This window comes from Aptenodytes patagonicus, chromosome 14, assembly GCF_965638725.1.
Source record: "Aptenodytes patagonicus chromosome 14, bAptPat1.pri.cur, whole genome shotgun sequence".
Classification (NCBI taxonomy): domain Eukaryota; kingdom Metazoa; phylum Chordata; class Aves; order Sphenisciformes; family Spheniscidae; genus Aptenodytes; species Aptenodytes patagonicus.
In genome coordinates, this window is record NC_134962.1 from 6,718,470 (window position 1) to 6,744,405 (window position 25,936).

The following is a 25,936-nucleotide window of genomic DNA, read 5'->3' on the forward strand; positions in this document are numbered from 1 at the left end:
TTTCACACTAGTCCTCTCAATTCTTTGATGCACAACCACAGGAATCATTCATAATGAAATAGCAACTGGAAAAAGCATTAGATTTCCAGCTCAAGCAGCTGGAGAAAAAGTACTTTACTTTCAGAAAATGTATCTGAATTACAGTGAAAGGACAAGAAGCTGCTTTTAGAAGTGAAGCACACCACCTTGCCCATGTTATTATAATAGAACTTTTGAATATAAAAAAGCATTTAGTAAAAATTTTATTTGAAATGTAGCATGAATCCATAACCATGTGTTACAACATACAGTTTTACAGAGAATTTATACAATATGACAAGTATTTCTATACATGCGCCCCCCATTTTTATTTAGTCATTACCACACAAACAATAGTTAAACAGGAATAATAAGCATTCACTTCTAAAAAAACCCCCAAAAACTTTGGCATTTATACAACTGGCTAGTTAAAAGTAAACAGTGGCAGATTCAAGTCAGAAAGAGACCCACTTGTTTTGTTTGACAGCATTTTTGATCAGGATGAAACTCACCAGCACTATTTTCTAGTTTATACAAAAATGAGTACTTTTTTTTCAGTCCAGAAACCCCTGGTAAGGGACAAAAACATGTTAAGAGAGATGCAAAAGAACCAACTTTTAACTCTAAAAGGTGTCAGTTTTAAAGCAGTTTAGGCCACGAGTATTTTGCACACATTGGTTTGGTCATGAACAAAACAAACCCCTTAATGGTTTGTTCATATTACTGAACTATATATTACTTGGCACAACTGACAATTTCTCCTTTGGACTAGAATAACCATGAGTATCGTTGGCTCAAAAGTCATGTCCATTGCTGGAGTGTAAGAAAAAACTAAAGTAGAATTTGCACTGTGCCCATCTTCTGTCTTGAGCTTCTGTCACTGCTGTTGGCCACTTACATACCTACCAAATTCATCCAAAAAATGAGGGAAAACAATTTGCAAGGCATTTCTTCCTGGCATAAGGTAGACAGTATTTCCATTTTAAAATCAGAAAGCAATGAAAGGACCCCTGAATAATAAGAAATAACAAGCCTCCTTTAAGAAGAATTACTTGCAATTCTTCTAGTACTTACAAAAAATACAGTATTTATATAACTTCTCCAGAACTATTATAATTAACATATCTTAATGTAGTACTAATAAAATATATCCGTAGATACAAATGGTTGCACTTCTAAGCAGGAATATCTAACCCAGATTTAGATTTTGCTGCAATTTCATTATTGCTGTGGAACAGACAGTGGTTAAGTCATGTGAATACTAGCTTCTCTTTCTTACACACATCAGAATATCTAATTTGAAAAAAATGTTCTCCAGCAAGTCAGAATACATTTAATGTAATTTTTACAGTTCCTGCTAAATGTTAGCGATCCAAAGTTGACTGAACTGTGGTGCAATAGGGCACAAATGGCAGAAGAGCAGTGGAGTAGAGGCAGGAATGGCAGAAAAACAGTAGAGAAACACAAGTCAGGCTCATACTCACTACTTCTTATTCCTAGGCTTTAACTCTTCTGCTGCGTTTCGCAGAAAAATGTAGTTTTTCTTTTGTGGATTATAAAATTCATGACCCTAAAAAGAAAAATCATCTGTATTTACTCTCTTCAAAGAAGAAATAGCAGCATTACCTTAAAATGTGAGAATGTGAATATTCCATTAGTTTGGTTTATTAAGATTTAATCTTAAAGTCTTTAAGACCAGATATTGGACAACATTGGTGGATTAGAAACAGCTTACTGTAACAAGTAATTACAAGAACTGTGTATATAAAGTAAAATTTAAGGGAAGCTTATCCATTTTTAAGGTATAAAAAACTTTCCATAAAAAAATAACCACATAGCTCTAAGCTCTACTTTATAGATGCAGCGTAAGAACTCAATATGTTTTTTTTTTTTAAATGTCATTCTAGGCAGAGGAGAAACTAAAACTTTAATGGCCACCCAGTTTCACTTTATATTTTCTATCTTTTAAATGAAATAAGGTCACATTTTTTTCCAAAGTGAAGCCCAAGTTCTACAGGCAACTGCAAAAATATCTGTTCCCCAACTGCAGATGCAAATATACTTTTTTGCATATTGACATTATTTGCATGCACATTACCGACTCAATACGCAAATATTCAAATCAGGGAGAGTAAACACTAATATAGCTACTAAAGTCCAACGCACAACTTGAAAATTACCAACTCCACTTGACAGCAATGGTTCTAGAAAGGAAGTTTAGTACCTACTGGTTTTACTACTTAATATTGGTTTACAGATCTGAAAGATACCTCGGTTCATATCTACCATTGCAGTCTACCCAAGCATTTAGAACAGAATTCACCTGCCCTAGCGCCTAGCAAAGTTATCTTCCTTTGGGCAGTATCCAGACAACTAGATACAATGCAGTAAATTAAAATTTTGCTCTCTTTGTGGCATGCAATCAAGTTCATCTGTGTGATTTCTGCATTCATTTCAGTCAAAACCACAGGGAATGTTATCCTCAAATTTAAAAGCACTAGTTATAACAGGAAAGTAATACTTTCAATGGAAGTTGCCATTCCATTAAAATGAGCTACACTTCAACCTTGCTACCCCTTTCTTAAACTATTAAGAAGTATTGATTCTCCACATATCATGGTTTGTTGTGATTCTCTTGCATCTATATGATTTATTGTTGAGTCGAGTTTGGAAGAGAAATACATAAATAAGTGCCACGAGCAAGCTGCACTGAATGGTACTGGAAATTTAGTACATGGCATTCAAACACTGGTTGAAGTGTTTATAACCACAGTCACAGCTTTTTTTAAAGTTAAAGAGAATCTGCAGAAGCAGCAGAGATGTGCATTTCAAAGAGATCTGTGGGAACCTGTGAAGAGTGCCACATTGCCCATGACGCTCCCCACAGCAGAACGTGTGAGAGCAATCAGAATAACTACTGAATCATGCAATTTACATTTTGCTCATCCACATTTGCAAAATAGCATTGTTTAGCAATCTTATCCAACTGAAGCTAAAAACCAAAGAATGCACTACCTCAGTGTTACATTTCAATGGATGTCCAAAATGACCATTGTAAGTTCTCTCACATGCTTGTGAAATTAGAAAGACTCAGCTACTATTGATAAACAGCGAAAGCCTCATGTGAAAAGGATAGTCTTAGTTGTCACCTGCAAGTATGAATGAGTCTAAACCTTTCTTACCTTTGACCAATCGTAACTGGAAGCATATGCAAATATATTGCCATTATGGTTGAAACAACAAGCAGATATCGGCTGGTCAAGTTGTTCCGATGTTTTTAGCTTTGTTCGTGCATCTTTATCCCAAAAGCTGAATCTACCATCAGATCCTACTGTTGCAAGAGTACCATGGACAGGGTGAAATGCTATCCCATTTACCTGCAGAATCATAAAAAAATACTATGTAAAACACCACACATGGGAACAGTCAACACATGTGCTGAATCCTGAGAGAGAGTAAATACACAGGAAAGATTTTTTTCAACTAGATATAGTTCTTGTTTTTTTTTAAATGTTTTCACGTATGTTCTCTGGAAAAACAAACAAAAAAACCCCCCAAAACCCACCGAAGCGACAATGAAAGCATCATCTTTTTTGTAGTACTTAAAAATTCAATGCATATTCCCATTACACAAATATATTAAGTATTGCTTCAATATCACCAAAATTAACAAGTGTCATCTCTATCAAGATGATTTAATGAATGGTTGATCTGGTGCTTGTTTTAAGGAAAGTACAAAAATTTGTCTTTCCTCTTAATGTATGACTATGACTGGTCTTTAAATATATGTCTAAGATAACTTTAGGCAAGATAAAAGGTCAAGGAGAACAAACAATTCATAGCCAATTTTACATTAAGAGTGTATATTGCCCTGTATAAATAACCTAGTGGTATATGCTGAGTACTTACAGCATAGATGTCCTGAGGTGCTGATGTGTTTGTTCCATTGGAGCGATGACATTTAAAAGTGAAATTATCTTTTGCACTGTGGGGGGAAAAAAGTCTTTACTTTCCTCATTGTAAACTGAGCAATAAAGAAAGGATGTTTCATTAAATGATACTTACGGATTTGGGGGGTTGATATAATGAATAGCTACTCTTCCCTCAATACTTCCAAGGGCAAATCCAGTAGGTTTGTTCACTTTGTCTTTAAAAATAGCAACACAGCGATGCTAAATTTGAGAAAGATACAGAGGATTTTAGACAGAGGCCTGAGGGCCAGATTCTCTGAATGCTGTTTTCCATGGGTACACAAAACATCACATACACCAATGCAAAGTAAAGCAAAAACACAAACAAGGTCAAGAGATATGTCAAATTCTATTGAGAATTTGGGCCACTGTATTTAAATTTCTAAATCCTTATGAAGATCAGCAATAGATCAATGGCAAACCAAGACACGTACCATACCAAGAGAAAGTACTTTGGTTTTGAAACACTGTTTGTTTTTACCAAAAAATAGCAAGGCCAGAATTTCAACAATCTGTATAAAGATGCTTGTAATAAATATAATCATTTACCTGGTGTTTAAGAGGAGATTCTATTCTTCTAAATTCAGAAGGTTGATTCTCTAACTGATAAACTATCAAACCCCTTTCTGCAGTGGCCACAGCAGCCATAGGATGAACCTGGATAAGGTTGCAAAATAGGTTGGAAGAGAGACACTTGTGTTAATAGCACGGCAGAGAATTCTATTTATTATTTTGCAGAAATCCCTGAAGAAGTTAAAGGAATTAGACTGTTTTCTGGGGGGAAGAGAAGGAGGGAAAGGGGAAGGAGGGAAAGGGGAAGAAGAGAAAGAACAAAGTTCATTTGTAGACATATCTTCAAAACAAATCAGTTCTTCCTTGCCACTGAGAAATTAAACATACCAAAAATCTTCTAATTATTAGCTGACTCTTCCAATGTGAATCGCAGTAGTGGTAATGCACACTCATCCAGAAATGAGGGTAGGTCAGTCCTAGTGCTGATTTGGTTTTGTGATGTTAAATGGATACTAAGCGTGTTTTGTATGATGCAAATACCTATTTTCCAGAGCCTGATCAAGAAGATCAATTTACGTTTTATTGCTAAAATCACACAGAGATCGAATACTATTCTATGATTCTAAACAAACAGTCGGTATTTAGTGCTAACCTACAGAAGCCTCAAAGACCGCCAGTTTATTCATACTCTCAGTCATCTAGCTGACACTAGTTTACCGTGTATCATGGCTTACCACATCTGCACAATAACATCTTTCAGGGAGCTGCAATGTCATCATAGGTGTTGGTGAACGGGTATCCCAGAACTGATGGAAACAGAGAAATGAACAAACTTAGGCTTGGAGTTGAGGATACACCATTTAAATTACTTTAGTAAAGAGAATGCAATTGGTATCAAGTTGTTTCATTCTTGTCTATAGTCAGAATACCGCAACTCTCTGTGAAGCGAGGCTATTTCATTAATCTGTTTTTTGTATTAGCGTTTAATAGAATATTTTCATTTCATGTAAATATTTTCATACACAGATTACTAGCATGCTTTGTGTCCATTTGTTCAGGTAAAAATCATACCTTCAAAGTTTTATCCCAGCTTCCTGTCATCACACAGCTATAATTTGGTGCTTTAATCCAATGGATAGTCTTCACAGGAGCATCATGCTGAAGAAAAAAAAGGACGAACACACAGACATTTACTAAGATAACAGTCCACATTCCTTGTTTATGTTCCTCATTTTTTGTATGTATTTAGACTTTTTATCCATTCAAGAAAAGTGATTATTTTAGTCACAGCAGTTAGGATAAAGGTTGGTCATACCTTTGTGTTGTCTAGTGCTGTAAAATCACCCACATAAGAAAAAAAATGGTTCCTGACACAAAAAACTACAATCAAGTCACCCTATATAGGAAGATGGTCACAGCAGAAATACAAATTATGAACAGCAGGACTTTCTACCTATTTACAAAGGATATTACCCATCATGCTAAAAATCAACACTTTATTGTTATTTGTTACAAACTAATATAAAAACCAGCTTCTTCTGACAAGAGCTGCAGAAGAAAGGCCTATGTTAATTACACCAACGAGATTTTAAAGTCAAGGCTGAGAATCTGAATTTTATCACCTCAAATAAGATACAAGAAGCAATCATTAAAAGGACTAACTCTCTTCTTAAATTATATAACTGGTAACTCATTTTAGTCACCATAACTACATAGTCTATGAACAGACATTCACTTCTAAATTGAGACTGCAAATTATAATCCCTGTTCCTGCTGCAGCAGAAAGCTGGTATTTGTGAAAGTGAATTCAATGATTTCTTAATCTTTTTTTCCCCCTATAATGCAGCAGGGTGAATTAGTGAGATCACAGCAGCAATGGAAAGAGCTCTCTCAAGTAAAACAGAGGTAACAGCTGCACAGGTTATTGAAATCACTTTGATTGCAGGTTTCCCTATTCATGTGCACTTCATTATCCCAAAAATATAAAAAGCACCCTACAACCTCTTCTTCATATAGCGGTATCTACTTCAGAAGCACTAAACATTTCCTTAATTTGCTAATAAAGATAGCTTTTAATAAAAATAGAAAAGGGAAAAAGAAAAAAACACCTAATAGCCTGGGGCTTGCTTGCTTACTTGTGCAATCTGAATAGCTTGATTACTGTTGAGATCCCACATTTTGGCAGTTTTATCACAGGAAGCAGTAAATACTTTACTCCCATCCTAAAAAACATGAATAAGGCCAAGAGATTAAATAGCTCTATCATGCAGTATCTATCAGAAAACCGTCAGGTCTTATGCTCTTCTAGTAATAGCGTAACATTAATGTACCATATACAGGGACTGCAAGACAAGGAAGAAACATAAAAATGGAAATTTAATTACGACTGTGTCGTAAAAGAGAAAACTGTGCTAGCTATTATCTAGCTTTAAATACATTCTTACTTTTAAACTCACTTTTACCCTTCTTACACCCATGTTAAGTCTATTCTACTAGGACATGCTTAGCACGTATTTACAGTAACATAAGTCTATATAATAATCATAGGCTGCATCTACATGTGGCACTCGTGTCTGTCTGGAAACCACATGCCAATTTATTTAGGGTTTTGGTAAAAATTGTTTATTTATTTTTAAATAGGAACATACATCACTCCAGCAGCCATCTAGTACAGGCCCCGTGTGCATCTGCTGAGCCTTTGGAATTGTCTGTCCATTATCTTGAACTTCCCAGCAGCGCACCTGTAACAGGAGAAGCGTATACAGACATAACATATTAACGCTAAGAACTTAAAAGACTTCTCTTCTTGAAGATCCCAGTCTTAGTTTATACAACAAAAAGTATGATTATAAACACCAAGCTTTTTTCAGAACTAGTGAAACCTTATTTTCTCTGATTATGTTCCTTTTATCTGTACAGCCACAACTCCAGCCCACAACTTCAACCCCACCTCAAAAGTACCTTACGATCACGTAACACCTCCCAGTGCTCTCCTGGAGAACGCTTAACCATCAGCTAGGAAGAAGCTGCCTGCTTGCAGGCTACCGGCCAACTAACCAAACAGAACAGCTAAAAAATGCGCTCACGTTTGTCTTCCCCTCCCTGTTTGTGCCAGTTGGGATCTCACCCTTCAATCCAAACAAACTTCAATAAGGTTGTAGAAACTTAATCTTTTTGAGACTACACTGTCAAACTGGATGACTTACCATTGTGTTCATGGTTCTTTCACTGGGCAAAGCATGTTAGCCTAATTGTATAAAAAAATGAAGCTAAAAACCAAACAAGTAGGAAAAAGAAAAATCAAAGTAATAAAAATGTAACAGGGAAAACATTGACTACGTATTCTGAGCTGAAGCTTAAAACACACAGGCAGAGGAATGACTTATCTGAAGATCACAACTGAATTTCTCAGTTGAAGCAGCTCAGCTATGTCAAACTTAGTGCCCTGGCACCAGACACAAATTTTGCAGTTCTGTGAAGAGGAAGATTTTCAGGTGCCCTGGCACAAGTTTTTAGGATCACATTTTGCAGTTTAGGCACCAATGCTCCCACTTTATTCACCTGTAGGTCTGACTGTGAGTACTTACATCATTTGCCCATGATCCTGCAATGAGGAAATTACCCGGCAATGTTGGTGGACTAAATGCTAAACAAGATATGCTGTCATCAGGTGGAGATGTTACTTCAATATCCTGTAAAGGACAGAAGACAAAACAAAATCAGCCACATTTGAGAACTGTGCACTGAAATCCTATTAATTCTATAGGGCGAGTTAGTAGGTACTGCTGTGACACATTAAAACACAGCAGAAGAACAGTGGTTCCCACAGGGGCTCACGCACATACCTTCATTGGATTATGGTTATCTGCAGTCGTACTGCCAAACATGCTGGTACCGCCAGTACCAAACCCTGATGTTGATCCAAACAGACTCATCCTTGCCCTGCAAATGAGGAAAAGGCTTACTGAGACCTGCGAGGCCCTCAAGCATCCCTAGGGGGTCTCACCGCAGCCACTACACCAGCACACCCCTCACCCTGCCTGGGAGGCACCCGGCGATATAAAAATATACGAAATTAAAAAAAAAAACAACAACAACCCACAGAAAACACCACACTTCTCGCTGCAGTTGGATCCCTGACATTTCCCGGTCGGCCACCCTGCCACCGCTGTCAGGGATCCCTCCCCGGTTGTCACCTGGCGAGAGCTAACCCCCTGCCATGCCCCTCAACCCTCCCGCGGCACCGCCGGGCTGCGGGGGCCACGGCGCCTCGGGGAGCCCCGCGTCCGGCACAGCCCGTGCCGGAGGCGTTCCCCCTCCGGCACACGTCCCAGCCTCATGTCTCTGCCTACAGTCCGCCCGGCGGGGCAGCGAGAGTGCCCGGCAGGCGAGGACGCGCCATTTCGCGGGGGTCCCGCTTCCCTGCCGGCAGAACCGGGCAGCGGCCGGCGCGGGCAGCGACCGTTCGGGGGAGGCCGTTGGAGCGGGACCGAAGGCGCCCGCAGGCCGCGGCGCTGCCGCAGGCGAGGCGGTGCCGTCCGGGAGCACGGGGGGGACCCCAGCGCCGACCCTCACCCACCCGTGTGGCGGGCCCGCTCCGGCCCGCTGTCTCCAGCGACGCGGCCCAGCAGCTAACGCGGCGGCGGCGCAGGGGCAGGCCGCGTCTCTCTACGCAGGCGCCGCGGCCGGCAGGGCGGTGGCGGCGCCTGCGCCCTGGCCAGGCCGGGCGGGAAGGGGCCGGGCGCGGGCAGGCCCAGGTAGCGAGGCCCGGCGGGGAGCCGCTCCACCGTTGTGTCCCGGCCGGGGGGAGCCCAGCCCGGTGGGGCCGTGCCCGCTCCTGCTCCGCTCCCGTCGGCCCGCGGGGGACCTCCGTGGCGCTGCCGCTAAGGAAAGAGAAAAAGAATTAATTCCTTTTTCTTTCCCTGCCCTGTGAGGAACGGGGTCAGCTGAGCAGTGGTGTTTGCGGCGCTGCACTAGGCGTTGCAAATAAGGTGTTTTTTTCCGACGTCGAGGGAGTTCACGTGGGCAGACGGGTCAAAGCACATTCAGCTCCCCTTGGGTGTTACAGTGGCACTAAGTACAACTCCTGCAGTGTGGGGAAACTTCACCTATCGAAATTCAGGTAGTGTTAACCTTTGGTAGAATACTGCTCCAAGTATTTCGGAAACGCACTTACTCTCATGAGAACAAAGCCTTCCTTGAGGCCAGACGTAGAAAAGTTGTCTGCTTCTGAACCCTACGTTAGGCCCGTTGCCTGTGTGTTGATCTGAGCCTCCCGCAGTAAGGAGTATCGCCTTGCCCTTCCGCCTGCTGATGGAATAGCCTTGTATTCGTTCTGGATCTAGATTGTGCACCTGGACACTAGAAATTATTAGTAGGTAGTAACACTGCTACTCTGCAGTAAATAAAAAGGAATTCTAATTCCTTTTGAATCTAATACTGGTGGAACAGTAGCAAAAAAAAAAAACCAGCTAGAGAAGTCTACTGAAAATACTATCTGTAAGATCCGTGCTGATGACTGTGTAGATCAATTTTGGAAGTAATTTCCATGCAATTTGGTTTCCTCACATAAAAGTTACTGTACACTTTAATCACCACAATTTCCTGCTCCTTTTTACTGTTTTAGAGCCAACTAAATAAAGAAAATGAACAAGGGATTCTGTTATGATGTGCATCATTAACAGGATTGTTTATTAAATTCTTAATCAGTAACATCTGCTTGCTTACTTGTTCATTGAAGACAAATAGTAATTTGGTTGCTGGAACATTTATAGCTGCTTGAGATATGCAGTAATGAAGAATTATCTCTTGACTTTTTGGTCTGAATTTACAGCGAACACAAAATGCCACAATGCTGTACTCAAAATAATTTCTAAGGGGGGGCCTTATGTGCCATAAATGAGCAGAGTCTCTTACTCTCTTCCAAACTAAAAAGGTTGGTGCAGCATCATCTTTTGCTTTAAGATAGAAGGCAAAGCAATTCCTTGACACAGTTTTGAACTTAACATTTTCTGTCCAGAAAGAACATATCTCATCATTTTATGTATGCACCACTGCATTTGGCATTGTTACAGTGCAGAAGCCACAGAATGGAAGCAACAGTATTCTGTAAAAGAATCGTAATTTCTCTTATGGTTTGAAAGAGGAAAAAGAGATAATGATAATCTAGATACAGTGATAAAAAAACCTAACAAGCTGAAGCGTTATCCTTTGTCTCTCTGCATTTTTTCTGAGAGCAGTCAACAAAATAAATCAATCTCAAGAAAAACGTTTCATTTGCAAACAAGCATTCATAGCCATCCACCAAACTGCAGTTTGTTTGGTAAATAGACTCTGGAAAGGTAATCTGATGAAAGAGAAGTTAAAACTTGAATTTCAGCCTTCAGTTTAGATGCTGCCATAATTTCCAGCTAAAAAAGAACAAATTAATGTGTGATGCTGTAACAGCCTGATCCAGGGTTAGGTAATTATTTAAATAAGAACTACACTTGTTGGATGTGCATGTAGAACTGTAAAGTGAGTATTACTGGAAATGGCGCTGCAAAATCCCTGTCACTGAGCTGAGATTCACTTTACTGTATGTTCATGTGTTCTCGAGTGTGTACCTCACAGTAACACAAACAACTTAGGAGTTTAAACAGGAAGGAGAAGGTACACAAAACCTTTTCTAACCATTTCACACAATATATGCCTGAATTGAGATAGATGGTTTAAAAGCTACAGGTGAGATTAGAGGTCTAGTACTGAGTAAGTAACTGCTGTAAGCATCCCCCTACTTGTAAAGACGTAATATATTCTGTAATATTTAGGAAAGCAGTAAAATCCCATGTACAGGATATGATCATCAGATAATTCATGGCAGGAAAGCTTAACATGCTGCTCGTTCTGGCCTGTGAGCCATTGAGGCCCACTGATTCGGAGAGACAGTGGGCATGGGCTTTCTCAATCTGGCCTTCTTTTAGGGCTGCAAAACCTTACTGGTTCTGCTATACTAAGAGTTTGTCATCATAAAGAGGAACAGGATTGCAGACGATAGGATTTGTCCTGTGGGGAGTAAGAAATAGGAAACAATAGGTTTATACATACTTCTTTTTTCCACATTGGCTGACAAGCAATGTACGGTCTCTTTTGTATACTTGCTAACTTTTTTTGATCTTGCTTTGTAAATGGAATCAGGACATCTTTGCGTATATTTAATCTGAGAAGAAAATAAAGTTGTTAAGTTTTCTCATATACTTAAAAAATATTTATTCCAACTTACTTCTTTATATTAAGCCAAAATAATATATGAAAAGAATAATGGATTTAAATGTCAGTTGTCTTTTTGTGCATTAAGTCAGATTGCATTTCCTGTCTATGAAACAGAAGAATACTTCTGCCTCTTTTGGGGAAATAACTAACCTCTCAAGATCAGATGGAAGGAGACCAAGCCACTTTATAGATGGAACGGTGAGATGATGGGCCTCAAAAGACATTGACTAAAATAAGAAAGGTCAACTATAACAGTCAGTGACTTTTAGTTTAAATTATTTGAGATATATGCCTTCCAAGGTCATGGTCAGGTTTTATGACAAAGATAGTTAGGTGTACCACTATCAGAATGATATAGGAGAAAATATTGCAACTGGCACTTGCCATATTCCCTTGCTGGAAACCGCTCCTTCGCAAAGACTTGCACCCTTCAGCCTATGACACATTCTAGACTAGTCCAGTTTAGGCTGGTCTAGTCTGAATAGTTTTGTTTTGTTTTTTACAGTCAATATGAGTCTGATTGCCAAAAAAAAAAAAGCCAGGATGAGTAATGACAATCAAATCTGGAAATTTCTGATGTTTTCTGCTGGAAAGTACCACATCATACAAGTATAGCCCAAACAAAGGTTCATCTGGTCCAGTATCATGGCCACAGTAAATATCTCAGGGGAAAAGTGTAAAAACAAGTAAGCAATTAATGATACTTCTCAGAATAATCCCCCTGCTCCCAACGGTTTGTGACTCCAACTTTCTGAGCCAGAAGTGGTGGTGGTGTAATACTTGATTTTGTTGGGTTGCTTTTAGAATCCGTGAAAACTTTTGTCATCTACAGCAAAGTATCACAGTTAAATTACATGCTGTATAAAGGAATACTTCCATCGTTTGTAATGAACTTGACATAATCCTCGTTTCATTCCATACACCTGTTGCTCTGTAATTGAACAAAATAAACTTTCAAAGGAAGCTGCCAGTTTAATTTAATCCTGGATGATGGTGTTTTATCTGTTTACACCCCTTTGTAGGAGAGCTGAAAGTGTGACAGCTAACCTGAAAACTCGGGAGTTCTGTCTCCCTGGACATCCTTGAGGCATATGTTATGACATATATTTGAACTCTGACATCATCGATGTCTGACAGTTTTCTAAAGTTGTTTTTTTTTTTTTTTTCCCCTTTGGATGTTCTTTCTCCATTGCTGTAGTGAACAGTTTGCCCATCTGCTCCTGCCCTCTGCCTTCACCTTAGTCTGCCTGCCTTCCATATTGTCTTCCGGTACCTTGTCTTTTAGCAGTGTAATATAATAATGCCTTCTTGTTCCCTTTGCCTCTTCCATAATGTTCCACACTAACACATGTATCCATAAGCGAATTCTCACCCCAAAACAAAATCTTTACCAACATAACATGATTTTGTGGAGTGTCACCCATCTCACAAGTTATGTCCTCCTCCTCCCAAGGTCCCTCCAGCCTTCATTTCTCTTCTAAGGCAGAAACAAAGCAAAATGGAGAACACTTTGCTATTTGGACTTCCTGAAAACTGCCTGTGCAGCAGGGAAAAACTGAAATACAGTTAAATGAAACACTTGTCATTGTTATCCAGTTTCTTTTTGTTGCAGGAAGAAGCCATTTCTGCAGATACACAAGGCTTAAAAACTGTGTCTTTGTTTTGAAGCAAAATGATAAAAGACAGTAACCATTCTAACAAAGGCTATAACATTTCATACATTCCAGCTTCAAGGCTGGGCTACAAAACAATATGATTGAAGTGGAAAAATTATACTCACCACAGATCCATATTTGTAGATGCACATTATTTCTACACCTAGGTTGCAGAATACCAAATGTCAAGTGTCTGTTTATCTGCACACTAGGCATGTTTAAGAAGACTGCATTAAGAATTCAATTTTATGGCATAATGGTTATGGCTTTATGATTAGTGAGGTTCTTTATGGTTTACAATTATTTTTAGAGTACGTCAAAATACTCAGAATTTGAGCATAATATGTCACCTTTATATAGTTAAATGTTTCACGCTGTTTGTGCATAGTCATTTCAAAACCAAGGATAATCAGCTTTTTTACACGTTGTCCAACATCTATCACAAAAAGTGTCTGTCTTTATCCTGTGTAATCTGTATCTCTTAATACTATTGCTTTGAGCAGCTGCTTCTCATTTTGCAGTGATCTCCCTAATTTCAGGTGGTATCAGTGTAGATACATAAGAGATTTTCTACATTTTGTGTATGTGAATTCAGATTCTGAATTCAAACAAAGGCATACACGCTCACATACACAGAATCCCTCATGAAATGAAGGAAATTTCAGACCTGCCACTGATGTAACAGAATAGCCCATCCAGAATGTGACGGACTTGCTTTAGGATTAACTTTATTCCTGCTGGCGTCAGACTTGTAGTTTCTAGCTTTCACTGCTGTAAACTATTGACATGAGTGCTGAATTATTAATATAAGTGTATGTGAACTACTTTTAAACCAATAAAAGACTCACTTTGCTCAAACATACTATTTTCTTCTGGCCTGTCTGGCCTAAGGTTTATAACGTAATTAAAAATTTTGCTTTATACCAAACTGAGCAACATTTACAAAAGTTCCTGTTATTTCCTTTTATTTTACAAAAGCAATAGCATAGCCAACAGCTGGAATTCTTGACAGAGCAACATTTTCAACGGTATTGAACTCTGTAAAGATACAGCTAGGATGTCCTGAGACTTTTAGAAGTGGTCAAGTGCCTAACTCGACTAAAATCAGTGGAATCATGCAATGGATCATAAAATTCCATTATCCTTATCCTCATTTTTAGGCCCACAGGTACTTTCAAAGTCTAGCTCTATTCTGAGCTACAAATTCTATTACAGAATGTTTTTCTTTTTTAGGTACAAGGTAAGATTCTTATTAATACCTCAAAGCACAACAAATCATCACAGAGGGTAAGGGTATATTCAATGGGGATGTAAAGCCAGTACTGATGTTTCAGTTAAACTCCTTCCATACTCCTAGATATATTCTGCATAAATCAGGAACCTTCTGATTGTGTTGGATCTCTATGCTCTGGGTACCTTCCCATAAAAGTGAGAGAAGACATTCTAAATAAATTTTGCTTTCCTTTTATGTCCTTGAACCTTTACAGATTTACCGTGTGGATCTGCATCCATAAGGGTGAAAATAGGAATTTGAAAAGTATCCCACAGCTTCCTGACCAAAAGTCGTGTATTAAGATCTGGTACGCCTCTTCCCTAAGGAATAAGCCAAAAGCAGACAGTTTTAAATTAATTAAAACAACATCTGGCTACATATGTGTTTACATTTGTCATTTCAAAGCAAGCAAACAAACAAAATGCTGGCAGAAATACTTCTCCAGCAGCTATTTTGCAGGGAAAGTTGTATGTTCCTATTTTGGCTCTGTGAGGAGGGAGGGAGGAATGGGCTGGGGAGCAGCACGGCAGATGTCCTGGGTTACGGGCACTGTAGACGTTATCATACATTCCTCTATTTAAGGAATTAATTTGTAAGGTCTGGAAGTTGATGTATAGATGTAACCTGGTATCTGTATAAGCTGGTGTAAAAAGGCCACTTTTTTCTTTTCAAAAATATTTATGGCACTAATGAAACAGTATAAAACAAGTTCTTGCTATGACTGACTATAACTAGACAGTATGCTACATAGTATCAACGCTTATCTCTCTTAGGCATTGTGGGCCAAATTTGTCCCAGAACAAGTAGGTATGCATATTCCATTTACACATTCCTATTAATTCTCCAGGCTCCATAGCTCTTTCAGTACAATCCAAAATCAACCAATTCTGTTTCATTTGGGTTTGCTAAACCTAGGATCCTGAAGGACAAAAGGTTACTCAACAGCTAAGCCTTTCTGAGACTGAATGGGGCAGCCACTTTGCAGCAGCACATGAAGTTAATAAGCTACCAAGCTCAAAGGAGATGTTTGGAGGAAATAAGTCTTTAGAATGTGTATTTTGTATTTCTACCAGGATAATAAAATGAAAAAAAAATATCGTTAGACATGTTTCATATTAATTTTACTATGGTCTTTTGACCAAGCTTGAGCACCGCTACAATGCTAAAGTATTTAAATTCTTATGTCTAGCTAGATGATATGAAGTGTAAGATGCATACCGTAATCATTATACATGGGGATAATTTATTGCAGAAGTCATCATCTAGGAGTCTCTGAAAAGTTGCATCTTTTTCTACAATTAACATAAATTTGGCATGTGAGATTAAATCTTTTCTGTTAAGGCTAGCTGCCTGTAAAATGATCCATCACACCAATCAATTAAAACTAAATGCTCTAAAATACTTGTTCTGGAGCCAAAAGCAGTGTTCATGACCCAATTTCAGAGCCAACAAGCAAAGAAAAAATTACCAGAACATTGTTTAACTTGGAATATTCTTTGTTTTTACTTTATATTTTCAGTCTACAATAAGAGTTCTTGCTCAAAGGATACTTTTAATTCCTTGAACATTAGATGGCACAGTGACTGCCTAAAACAACAAAAATGAGATTAATCATTTTAAATAGAGAAAATTATATATTTTAAAATAACAATATTAGGTAATGAGGGACACAATTAAGTCCTGAAACAACTATTCATCTTCTATATACAAGATCAATCTTGACATTTTCACCTCTTTATAAGCATATTCAACCATTCATGTCCTGCTCTATTGTATGGTTGTGTAGGAGTCCTCCTGTTATAACAAGATGCTTTTGAAAAGTGTTTGTGCTACTGTCACAGAAGATTGTTCATCATATGGACCTCACACAGATAACAATGTCCTGATTAATTTTTTATCTGTCTTAGCCAGAAAAAAAGTCAGCTTGGTGTGAAGACTGCAAATTTAATACAGGCTTAAAACATTTAAGTATTCTTTTTGGAAGACCATTAAATCCTTTCTTTTATTAACCTATAACCTGATTTTATCACTATTTTGGAGCAACAATTTTAAGACATAGTAACGTTTACTTTACATCTCATATTAGGATTGGCTCAATCTGGCAAGCATATGGATGAGAAAACGGGAACTGGAGGAAGAACTTGGCAAAAGAGCATGTATGTATTGAAGTGTGTGGTCTGTTTTTACTTCTGACTGCTAAATCACCTCCGGTGCCAGGGTGGAACAACTCAACAAATAAAAATACGAAGAGTTGTAGAAGAGCATTAATAACAGGGGTCTTTACACTCTGCTTAAAAACAAAGTATAGCGGGCAGCTAAGGTTATCTTTCCATTTTGAAATTACCAACTTAGGCTTACAATTAACACATTTTCCAGGAAATCACAACAACAGTCAGCAAGTCTGAGTTCTGTTCCTGCTTTCATATTCTGCACGGCTATAGCGAATCTTTTAGGACTAGATTAGTTGAATCTCATCTCCTCAAACCACTTTTGACTCTTGACTTATGAAACCACGGTTATAAACTTCTCTTTAGCTCAGTGCCACCTTTGATAAAATTAGTTGACAATACAAGCCCTTCTAATGTCTGTAATTCCTGTATAAGTGATCATCCTGAGACCAAACAGCCTGATGTTATATACCTTTGGTTGTACAGTGCTGGGCACGTGAAGACAGTATCAACTCTTATGGAGTATCATCATTAAACTTCTGTAAATGAGAACATAATTTGGGTCCAGAAAGAGGTTTCTAATTATAGAGGCTCAGTTCAGTCTCTCATCTGTGCTGCCAGTGTGGCAGAAGCAGCTCATTGAGGACCATATGAGTATGTTAACTCATGCTGTAAGACTTGTTTTCTTACTCTGCCAGAAATCAATCTATTGTGACAGAAACGAAGTGCGTTCAGAGTGCTCAAGATTTTTTGATTCACAGCACTTATTTGACAGAACATTGTAATATAAAGCCTAGGATACACAATATGTACGCCCTCCTCTGCAAGGCTCCCATGGCAGAAGGTAGTGCTAAAAACCATCTCCAGAGGATATATTCCTGGTGAGTACATAGCTGAGCTTCAGAATTGCAATACAGTTGAGCAATACTTTTTATCTCTCTTTTTTCACCCAGGTTGAATTGTCTCAATTTGCCACAAGCACAGGTCTGTATAATAAATGTATACAGTAACCTGAGCGACAAGAAGTGCAGGATGTCATGCAAAGGTAGATGCTATGAATTACTGTTACTGTTTTATGATACATACTGTTGCACTGCAGGTACAATTCACTTTTGTACCATCTTCTTCAGTGTAACTTAAATTACCAGCAACAAAACCTTTAGTTGTAGACAGCTGAAAAAATAATAATAAATTGTATACAGTAAATTGGAAGTTACACGCTGTTATGTTACTATATTGCACAAGCAAAACAAGAAACTTCTGAAAAGAATTCCGACTGGTAATAAGCAGTTATCGACTGTCATCAACCTTTTAAACACTAAGCAATGTTCTTGTCATCATGGATATAAAGGCATACTTACAATAAATAATGTTAACTGCATTTATAGATACAAAGGAATTCTTGTAAGGCATGAGATACAAGTAAATTTGAAAGGTTGTTACATCTCTGACTTACTTTAAATTTTCATTTAACCCCCAAGTTACAAATCATTTGAGTATGAATTGCTAAACAGATGTCTTGCACTCTGAAGTTTAAGCACTGCCTTCACTAGGTAATAGCAAAAGGCCCTGTGATTTTAGCTGGCAGTTTGTCCCAAACTCTTTGGAGCAAGCAAACTTCATGAATTTTCTCTGAAGAAAGAAACCTTTCGAGGGCTATGATAAACCACAATTAGGTTTTATTTGCACAGATGACACTTTTTATTTTAACTACGTATTTCCCACTGACAACTTTTCTTTGTATTTCAGCTTTCAGTTCAATCTATATGATTTGGAAATAATGATAAAAACATTCATAATAAGCCACTTACTATATGTAGACTTCTCCGAGGTATCTTAAGCATGCAAGAAATGTCATTGATTATATTGTCCACAACACTTTGGCTACCAAACAGTAGTGTATCAGAATAATATATATCTCTATCAAGACAAAATATTGTATTTGTAATTATAATACTGAAATAGCTGTAGGCTCTTGAGAATTTTACAGAGGGCATGGGTAATCAGATCAATCTAAAGCATTTTACGTACAGCAATCCATTGTCCTACAGGCTGTTTTTCACAATAACATTGTCAAAATACAACTTCATTTGAAATTACAGAAATGTAGTATGTTACCTTTTAGTTGCGTAAGTATTGCTCTGCACCATCTTATAGATCATAGATAATATTTTGAGCATCAGAGCTGAAAAGATAAATTTTAAAAGATATTTTATCCATTTTCAGAAATGCATATACAATAACTTGTCTTTATATTGACCCATATTTGTGTCTCATAAAATAAAACTTCGAAACATATATTTTAATGTGCTGTGAAAATATAGAGAGACTGTACTAATCAATAGACTCAATAATTTCTAGCATAATTAGAAAAAATATGATCGAGTTAAGTGAGGGAATGTATGCCCTGCTGTCCAGGCCAAGAAATTAAATGACTGAGTTAGAAAAAGAAATTAGCATATTGTCCATATTCCAAGATTCCTTTACTAGCTAGCTTTATGAAGAAGAGTGTTGTTTTTACATTAAGACCTTTTGAATATGCCTTCAGCTGATATTCATTCGGGGAGGGTAGAAACTGTAAGAACGCTGTATTAATTTCACTGTCACTCACTATAATTTAATAGAGAATAGAAAAGCTGAAGGGCTGGTCGTAATATCAGATTATATTAGCCATACACTTCTAAATCACAGTGCATATTTTTTTTTTTTCCAAAGTTTTGAACTAAAATACAAGAAAAAACAAGAATTCTGCTTTTGGACTTTTTTAACTTACCAAATTTTGGTGCTGATCTAGGGCAGTCAATTCTTATTTGTTTTGTAGTACAACATGGTATCATCTGTAGACCTACAGAATCTTTAAATCTGATTTAAATTTAAATTTAAAAACTAAATCATTGCAAACATTCAATAAAACTGTAAACTTACTGAGTATATGTAAATTGTTCTCTGCAAGGTAATTCAGACTCAGACCCCTTTCCTATAATCAAATATGCTAGCGCTATTTTCAGACTCAGTACAGAAACCATCAACTTGGGTTGAGTCGGAGTGGCTGAAGGAAAAAGGCAGGCAGTAGTCATCATCTGCCAAAACGACCCATTCAAAACATTACTGAACTGTCCGCCAACTGATCATTGGCTTCAAAACATGAAAGTTTCTCAAGAAGATACTTCAGGACTGAATTTAAGCCTAAAATACATGTTTCCAGACAAAAGTAGAGACAAGAAAAATATTTTGTACATGTTTATAACTGTTAATATATCAGCATCAATTATTGTTTAGCATGAAAACAAAGGAATAACCCAACACAGGAAAAAATGTGAATCATTATTGGAATAGAAATCAAGTCTGACGCAGAGACTTTCTGATGTAGAATGTATGAAAAAGTGTTCTTATTTCATATTACAATAATATTATCGGATTTATGCCCGTAAATTATTATCAGAATAACTCAATTATATTCCATGATTAACTTTTGGGAAAAAAAATGTGGTCCATCCTATTCTCTAAACAGTTGTTTAATCTAAATGAGCTCCACCATTTCGTGTTTCACCATTTCATGTCTGAAGGTGCACATTTCACCAAAAAAATCAGTTATTTTCTTAATGACACTTCATTATTTTACTTAAAATTATTTTAGTGCCTAATGATATGACAGTCCTGTCTTTAAAGCATTCTTTTTCATTTCAGAGTTTTGTATGTACTTTTTTAAAGTATTGGTGGTAAAATGGCCATAATTTTATCTAAGACCACATAATGTTTCTAAATTTCTTTGTGAGAGGTTTTGCTCCATGCATCCTTCGGGTGGCAGAACACACCACGGTGCACGTATGTAAAGTGACAGCAGTAGCAAGCAGCACAGTGCAGCATCTGCCTGACAGCTTCTAAGTAACTTTCTTGCCTTTGTGCTGCAGCATTTAAAAGATATTTGTGCGTTTCACTTACATGCTCCCTACATTGTAACTGCACGGTAGGAAAACAGTAATCAAAATTGCTGGATTGCTGTCTCAGGATAAGTAAGGAATGCTCCTTTCAGAAGACAGTATGCAGAAGGGCCTGATCAATGTGCCTCTCACAGGTATTTCATAAAGGCAACTGCAAACTGGCATTAGGTTGGACATCCAGCAATTCTTCCTAGGATTGCATTTACCCCAGCAGAGTAGTTTTCTTTAAAATCTTCTTTCCGCTAACGGGAAATCTATTCCTTTGTTGTTGTTGTTGTTGTTGTTGTTTTGGTTGGTTGGTTTGGTTTGTTTTTTTTTCTTCCTGGAAAGATACAGCTGGACAATGGAAACTAATTGTATTGCTTTAGGCCTGGCATCCTCACTGACTGACATCATTCTCAGGTAAATACCTCTCTGGGCATCTACAAATGTTTACAAGGAACATTTCAAACATGAAATCATTCTCTCGTTCTACTAGTTCCTGCCCAGCAGATTCCAGCTGTGTGGCTTAAGTATGAAAAGGCTGCCTAAAAAAGAAAAAAAATGCCCCACTGACTGTGTTTTCTTCCATTCATACTATATTTTGGTATCCTGTTTTTATTTTATTTGTCTATTTATTTTTATTTTAATCTTCTTAAACTGCTGTATTAAAGTGGGATATAGGTCACTATTCAAAGGAAATGCGTATCTGAGATTACATTTCTCCACCATAAATAATAGTTCAGCTGTTTTTAATGTGATTGATGAGTCTTATTTTTAACATACTGTGATGTTAACTTGTTTTAATTTGAATGTTTTTCCCCCTGTGTGTTCTGATGGCAAATAACATCTCACATTTGTTTTTCTAGCCTGGAATGCCATTTCCCCGAAGATTGCCAAAAATTGCAAAACTTTGTTATAGTATTTTACTTTTACAGACATACGAGTGAAACATTTTTGTCAAACTATCAAGACACAAACCATTAAATTCCCTGGAACATACAAGCCTTTCAGTTAACTGATTACCTTCAGGCCCCTCAGGTTTTTTGATTGGCAGAAATTTATTGTTCTCATTAAATGAGTGTTCCACCAAAGTGTTACGCGTGGAAGGTTTGCTATGCTTTCTCAACCTTAAATGTGTGTAATGTGTCCACTTACAAGGACCTCTGCGACCTTATCAATCTAAATATCCCTTAACCCACTGACATCCAAAGCTATTACAGGGCAAGAAATAGATTTGTGCCTTCCTTTATCCTTCTGCTTCTGTATTATAGAAAGCAATTAATCTCTCAGGTATTTCCAGTTTAAATGAGCTCCTTGGAAAAATACTGTTGCACAAGTAACTTCTACAAATCACAGAGTGTGTTATAAAGGACAGGTTGCTTTTTCTCTGATCCTGTCTAGATAAACTAGCATAAGATCTGAAATTTAGATAACATATTAGAAACTTGGTTTGCTTCACTTGGCTGGTAATGAACTTAGAACACAACACGGAGGCAAGAAATACAACAGGAAGAGGTGAGATGCATCTTCTCTGGAGAACGAAAAGATAAGTTTATCACTATCATTTTAAGAAATAAGATACCATAGGGAAAAGCAGAGAGAAAAGAGGAAGCACAGAAAAGGCATTGGAGGATGAAATTGCTAGTAATTGTTTCCAGCCTAAAACAGATTTTTTCACTCTAACACAACTTACTATTTCTGGTTTCTACTGCTTCCAGAAAATGATTGTTTATAGGACCTCCCCTTCCTTTCTAACCCCTATTACTGTAGCTTTACTCCCCTTTATGCTATGGTCTGCTGTTACTTAATACATGATGCCTATTCATGCAGAGTGGTTACTAAGCATTACTTTTTATTTGTCCGTTACTTTTTAAGAAGTCGAATTATTTATTGATTCTAATAATTATAGAATTATGTAACGTTAACTTTTCTGGAAGTTACATAATCAAATTTATATTCATGGCATTTATATTAATATAAGGCAGGACTTCAAAATATATAATACTTACTCTATATTCCTCCAATCCGATCTGTTAGCCAGTGTGAGAACAGGTGCTTTTTTTTGGGCCAAGCTTTTAAGTACATCTTGAATAATATTTTCTATTGCTTCAAGAACTTCAGAACTGAAACAAAGAAAATTAATTATACAGTTCATACGATAAAATCTAGTTCTACTTTGAGTTTTAATCATCTATCCCCACTCCTACAAAAATCATGTAATCCAAAACTGCTTCAAGGATATATTTGTTTCAAAAATGTGGAGGAACTCTTTTGCTTTTTAATTTTGTTTTGTTCAGTTTCCCTAAAATCTTTGACTTTCCATTCCAGATGCATGACTGAGGACACAATTAAAAGTACATTTCTATTCAATCCTGAAACCATCAAATTTTTCAGCAGCTGAACTTTTAGACCAACTGGCTGGTTTGTGACTAACTATTAATGTTTTACTATAAATGATGTAATATTGGCTTTGGCTATGATTTGGGCTAAGTTGTTTTTAAATGCTGTAAATTTTAAAAATGTTCAAGAGTACAAATACTTCCTGTTGTACCATTGCACGTTAACCTTTTGATCTGCTGCCCTGAACAAACTGTTAAGGGTTTTAATTATATGAAGGCTTAGTCTCAACAGATGCACTGTGAAAAGAATAAAATCTGTACCTTTCACCTAAAAAGACAAAGTAACCTTGCAGCAGATCCCTTACAGCAAAACTGTAGGCTGGTTTGAGTGTTATGACAGATGCTTTTTATTTTCATAAGCAATTTGACTCCAACATTTCAGCTGTCCTTAAAATTACAAGTGTACTATATACCATCGTAAGTTTAGGTAGGAATTAAAAGAATAGACAAAACTTATTTTAGCTCAAAGTTTTATCAGCAAAGTCCAATTTTGTCATTAAGTAATATACTAAGAAAAGATGAGTCAATACCAGTGCACACAACACAAAATGAATTATCCCACTGTTACAGGATCAGCAAGAATGATTTTTAAAACCTAGCTATGAGTCTCCTTAAACAATAATGAAGTGTCATTAAAGCTCTCTTCTATCAGCTGAATATGTTTCTTCCATTTGTAGCTCAGCTTCCACTTACTACTCATTCTGCTGAAACTAGATTACCATTTTTTGAAAGCAATTTCTGGAAAGTATTAACCTTTTATTTTAAAATGTTATTCGAAATAGTATCTGTATAAGAAACCCCTACTATTACTAACATTTTTGTCCAGTAATATTAAACCATTCAACAAACACAACGCAAGATTTTTTTCTGTTTTTTAGATGAATAAACTTGGACACAGAGAGACTAATGGCTTTCCAAAGGTGAAACAGTGAAGCATTTGCAGTGCTGATAATACAAGAAGGCCTGGTCACGCAGCCAATATGTCAATTCATTTTTTACTGTATAATAGTTTCATAATCAAGTCCAAGATTCCCTAACTTTCAGACTCATAGTCTCTTCCTCCTAATTAAAATCCTATATCTCACTGCCATATCCAAAATAGAAATTCTAGTAAGCACAGAGGAAATGGTTGGCTGGTGAGCTACATGTGTAATGCAGCAAATGGTAAGAGTAAAATAGGTAAGCAAAGCTGACTATGGTGCATACCTCCAACATAACAAAAATTAGAGTGTTGAAGACAATAAAAATATGTATGGGCAGATGGATGAAAGAGCAGATAGGCAGATAGAAATCTAAACCATGTCATTGCTTTGATACTCATATTTTACTTATTCATTTGGTTCTGTCCACTGTAACTGTCTTAATATTCCAGACGTACTTCAGAGTTTGCTGCAGAATATGAAAGTCCAGGTTTCTGTTCCAATCCAAATTTCCCAATTTATTGGCCAACAGAAGTTGTAAATGTGGCAAAATAGGAGGAAGAGGACAGCAATTCTCTGTGTACCCCCTGCTGATATTCTGTCTCCTTTTGCAGAGTTTAACTGAATTTGAATAAGCAAACATACAATACTGGCCAAGTATGCCTACTTAAAATTCACTCTGGTTTAGTTAACAGCGAAATCTGAGCAGAGAAGGGGTAGGCACTGTATATCTCACAGGGTTTGCCTGATCATTTCTAACATGTTGCAGCATGAGTAGATGCTTGTTCCTGTATAGTGCAAGAAATGATCTTCAACGTTAATAGCATAAAAGATTAATATTATAGCACCTTTAGCAAGCAAACAATATAAATACACAAGAGAAAGTTACAAATAAAAATCTGCGATGTCATAAACCAACACACTCCAAAACCCAGAACTGTACGTTGCTAAAGCCATGCAGTTCCCATACCCTGCCACAAAGACTAAGAACTCTTCAAGTCACAATTATTATTATTATTATTATTATTATTATTATCATCATTATCATCATCATCATCCTTTTCCTTTTAAAATACTTTTAAGATGCTCCCAGTCTGTTCTAGCCTCTGAGGCTGATATACTATGTATGGAAAGAGTCTTTAAAAAAATGATGAGAGTTTTTTGTTAGTGAAATTCAGTATGTTTATTTCATCATGGTTTTCTGTATTTCCGTCTGTACCTGCAGACTTTTTGGAGAGGTCTGAGGGAACGGAGATGCTGTTTGCAGTGTAAAAGCCCATTCTCCCCTGTGTTTTTGTAGGGGAGTATGTTTTTTACTTTTGCACAAGCCCATTAGGTGCAATGGTGCACTACCTACTTAAGTATTACCACAGAAAGAGAGTATGGGTGCTATTTTTAACATCTTTTACCTAGGGACGTGGCTCTCATGACCAGACAGACTTGTTTCCCTGAAGCCTGCCTTGTTCCCAGCTGGCACTTCAGTGGAACACACGCTGTGGTCCTCCATGAAGGTTGGTGCAGACCAATCCAACTTCTTTGGAAGGGATGAAGCCATGTTAAAAAGAGGCAAAAGAGATTACCAAAGAAATTAGAAAAGGTTATTCTGCCTGCTGGACTTAAAACTCATGATCTGAGGTCAAACCATAGGGCCAGAGAGAAAAAGCAGAAAATTTCTGTAGAAACCAAAGTCAAGATTTTCCTGCCCTTACTGACTGACTGACCGAGGGCTTTTCCCGCCCTTTCTAACAGACGGGAGCTGGCCCTGCCCTTCCTGACAGACCGAGGGCTTTTCCCGCTCTTCCTGACTGACCAATGGCTTTTCCTGCTCTTGCTGACAGACAGGAG

The 25,936-nt window shown here is 37.4% G+C and overlaps 2 protein-coding genes across 3 annotated transcripts; both read right to left on the reverse strand.

Annotated features, from left to right (window-relative positions):
• Positions 1-225: 225 nt before the first annotated feature.
• On the reverse strand, positions 226-9,167 carry RAE1 (ribonucleic acid export 1). Of its 2 annotated transcripts, XM_076351819.1 has the most exons (13): positions 9,082-9,167; positions 8,348-8,444; positions 8,090-8,194; positions 7,151-7,243; positions 6,638-6,724; positions 5,574-5,660; positions 5,237-5,308; positions 4,539-4,646; positions 4,084-4,190; positions 3,928-4,003; positions 3,201-3,395; positions 1,503-1,588; positions 226-1,028 (listed from the first exon to the last, which is right to left on the reverse strand). In XM_076351819.1, coding segments are annotated over exons 2-13 (1,107 nt in total). In that variant the 5' UTR covers positions 8,438-8,444; positions 9,082-9,167; the 3' UTR covers positions 226-1,027. The 2 variants fall into 2 exon arrangements, with proteins under 2 accessions (XP_076207934.1, XP_076207933.1); XM_076351818.1 differs by having other exon boundaries at positions 226-1,588.
• A 1,625-nt stretch (positions 9,168-10,792) lies between these two features.
• Positions 10,793-25,598, reverse strand: SPO11 (SPO11 initiator of meiotic double strand breaks). Its single transcript, XM_076352128.1, has 13 exons — positions 25,501-25,598; positions 22,782-22,895; positions 19,623-19,711; positions 18,968-19,034; positions 18,661-18,769; positions 17,936-18,022; positions 16,232-16,268; positions 15,900-16,009; positions 14,902-15,001; positions 13,534-13,571; positions 11,904-11,980; positions 11,589-11,700; positions 10,793-10,912 (listed from the first exon to the last, which is right to left on the reverse strand). The coding sequence occupies exons 1-13, from the start codon at positions 25,596-25,598 to the stop codon at positions 10,793-10,795; spliced, it is 1,158 nt and encodes a 385-aa protein (XP_076208243.1).
• Between the last annotated feature and the right edge of the window lie 338 nt (positions 25,599-25,936).

Excerpts from the sequence above, each read along its gene's own strand:
- RAE1 (XM_076351819.1), bottom strand. The coding sequence starts at position 8,437 with ATGAGTCTGTTTGGATCAACATCAGGGTTTGGTACTGGCGGTACCAGC. Across the intron at positions 4,004-4,083 it reads TATATCAACCCCCCAAATCC|TGCAAAAGATAATTTCACTT; the intron begins GTAAGTATCATT and ends TTCCCCCCACAG. Across the intron at positions 3,396-3,927 it reads CACCTCAGGACATCTATGCT|GTAAATGGGATAGCATTTCA; the intron begins GTAAGTACTCAG and ends ATGATTCTGCAG.
- SPO11 (XM_076352128.1), bottom strand. The coding sequence starts at position 25,598 with ATGGAGGACCACAGCGTGTGTTCCACTGAAGTGCCAGCTGGGAACAAG. Across the intron at positions 16,269-17,935 it reads ATTGTACCTGCAGTGCAACA|GCAGTCACTGTGCCATCTAA; the intron begins GTATGTATCATA and ends TTGTTGTTTTAG. Across the intron at positions 10,913-11,588 it reads AGCCAATGTGGAAAAAAGAA|CTGGAAATTATGGCAGCATC; the intron begins GTATGTATAAAC and ends GTTCTTTTTTAG.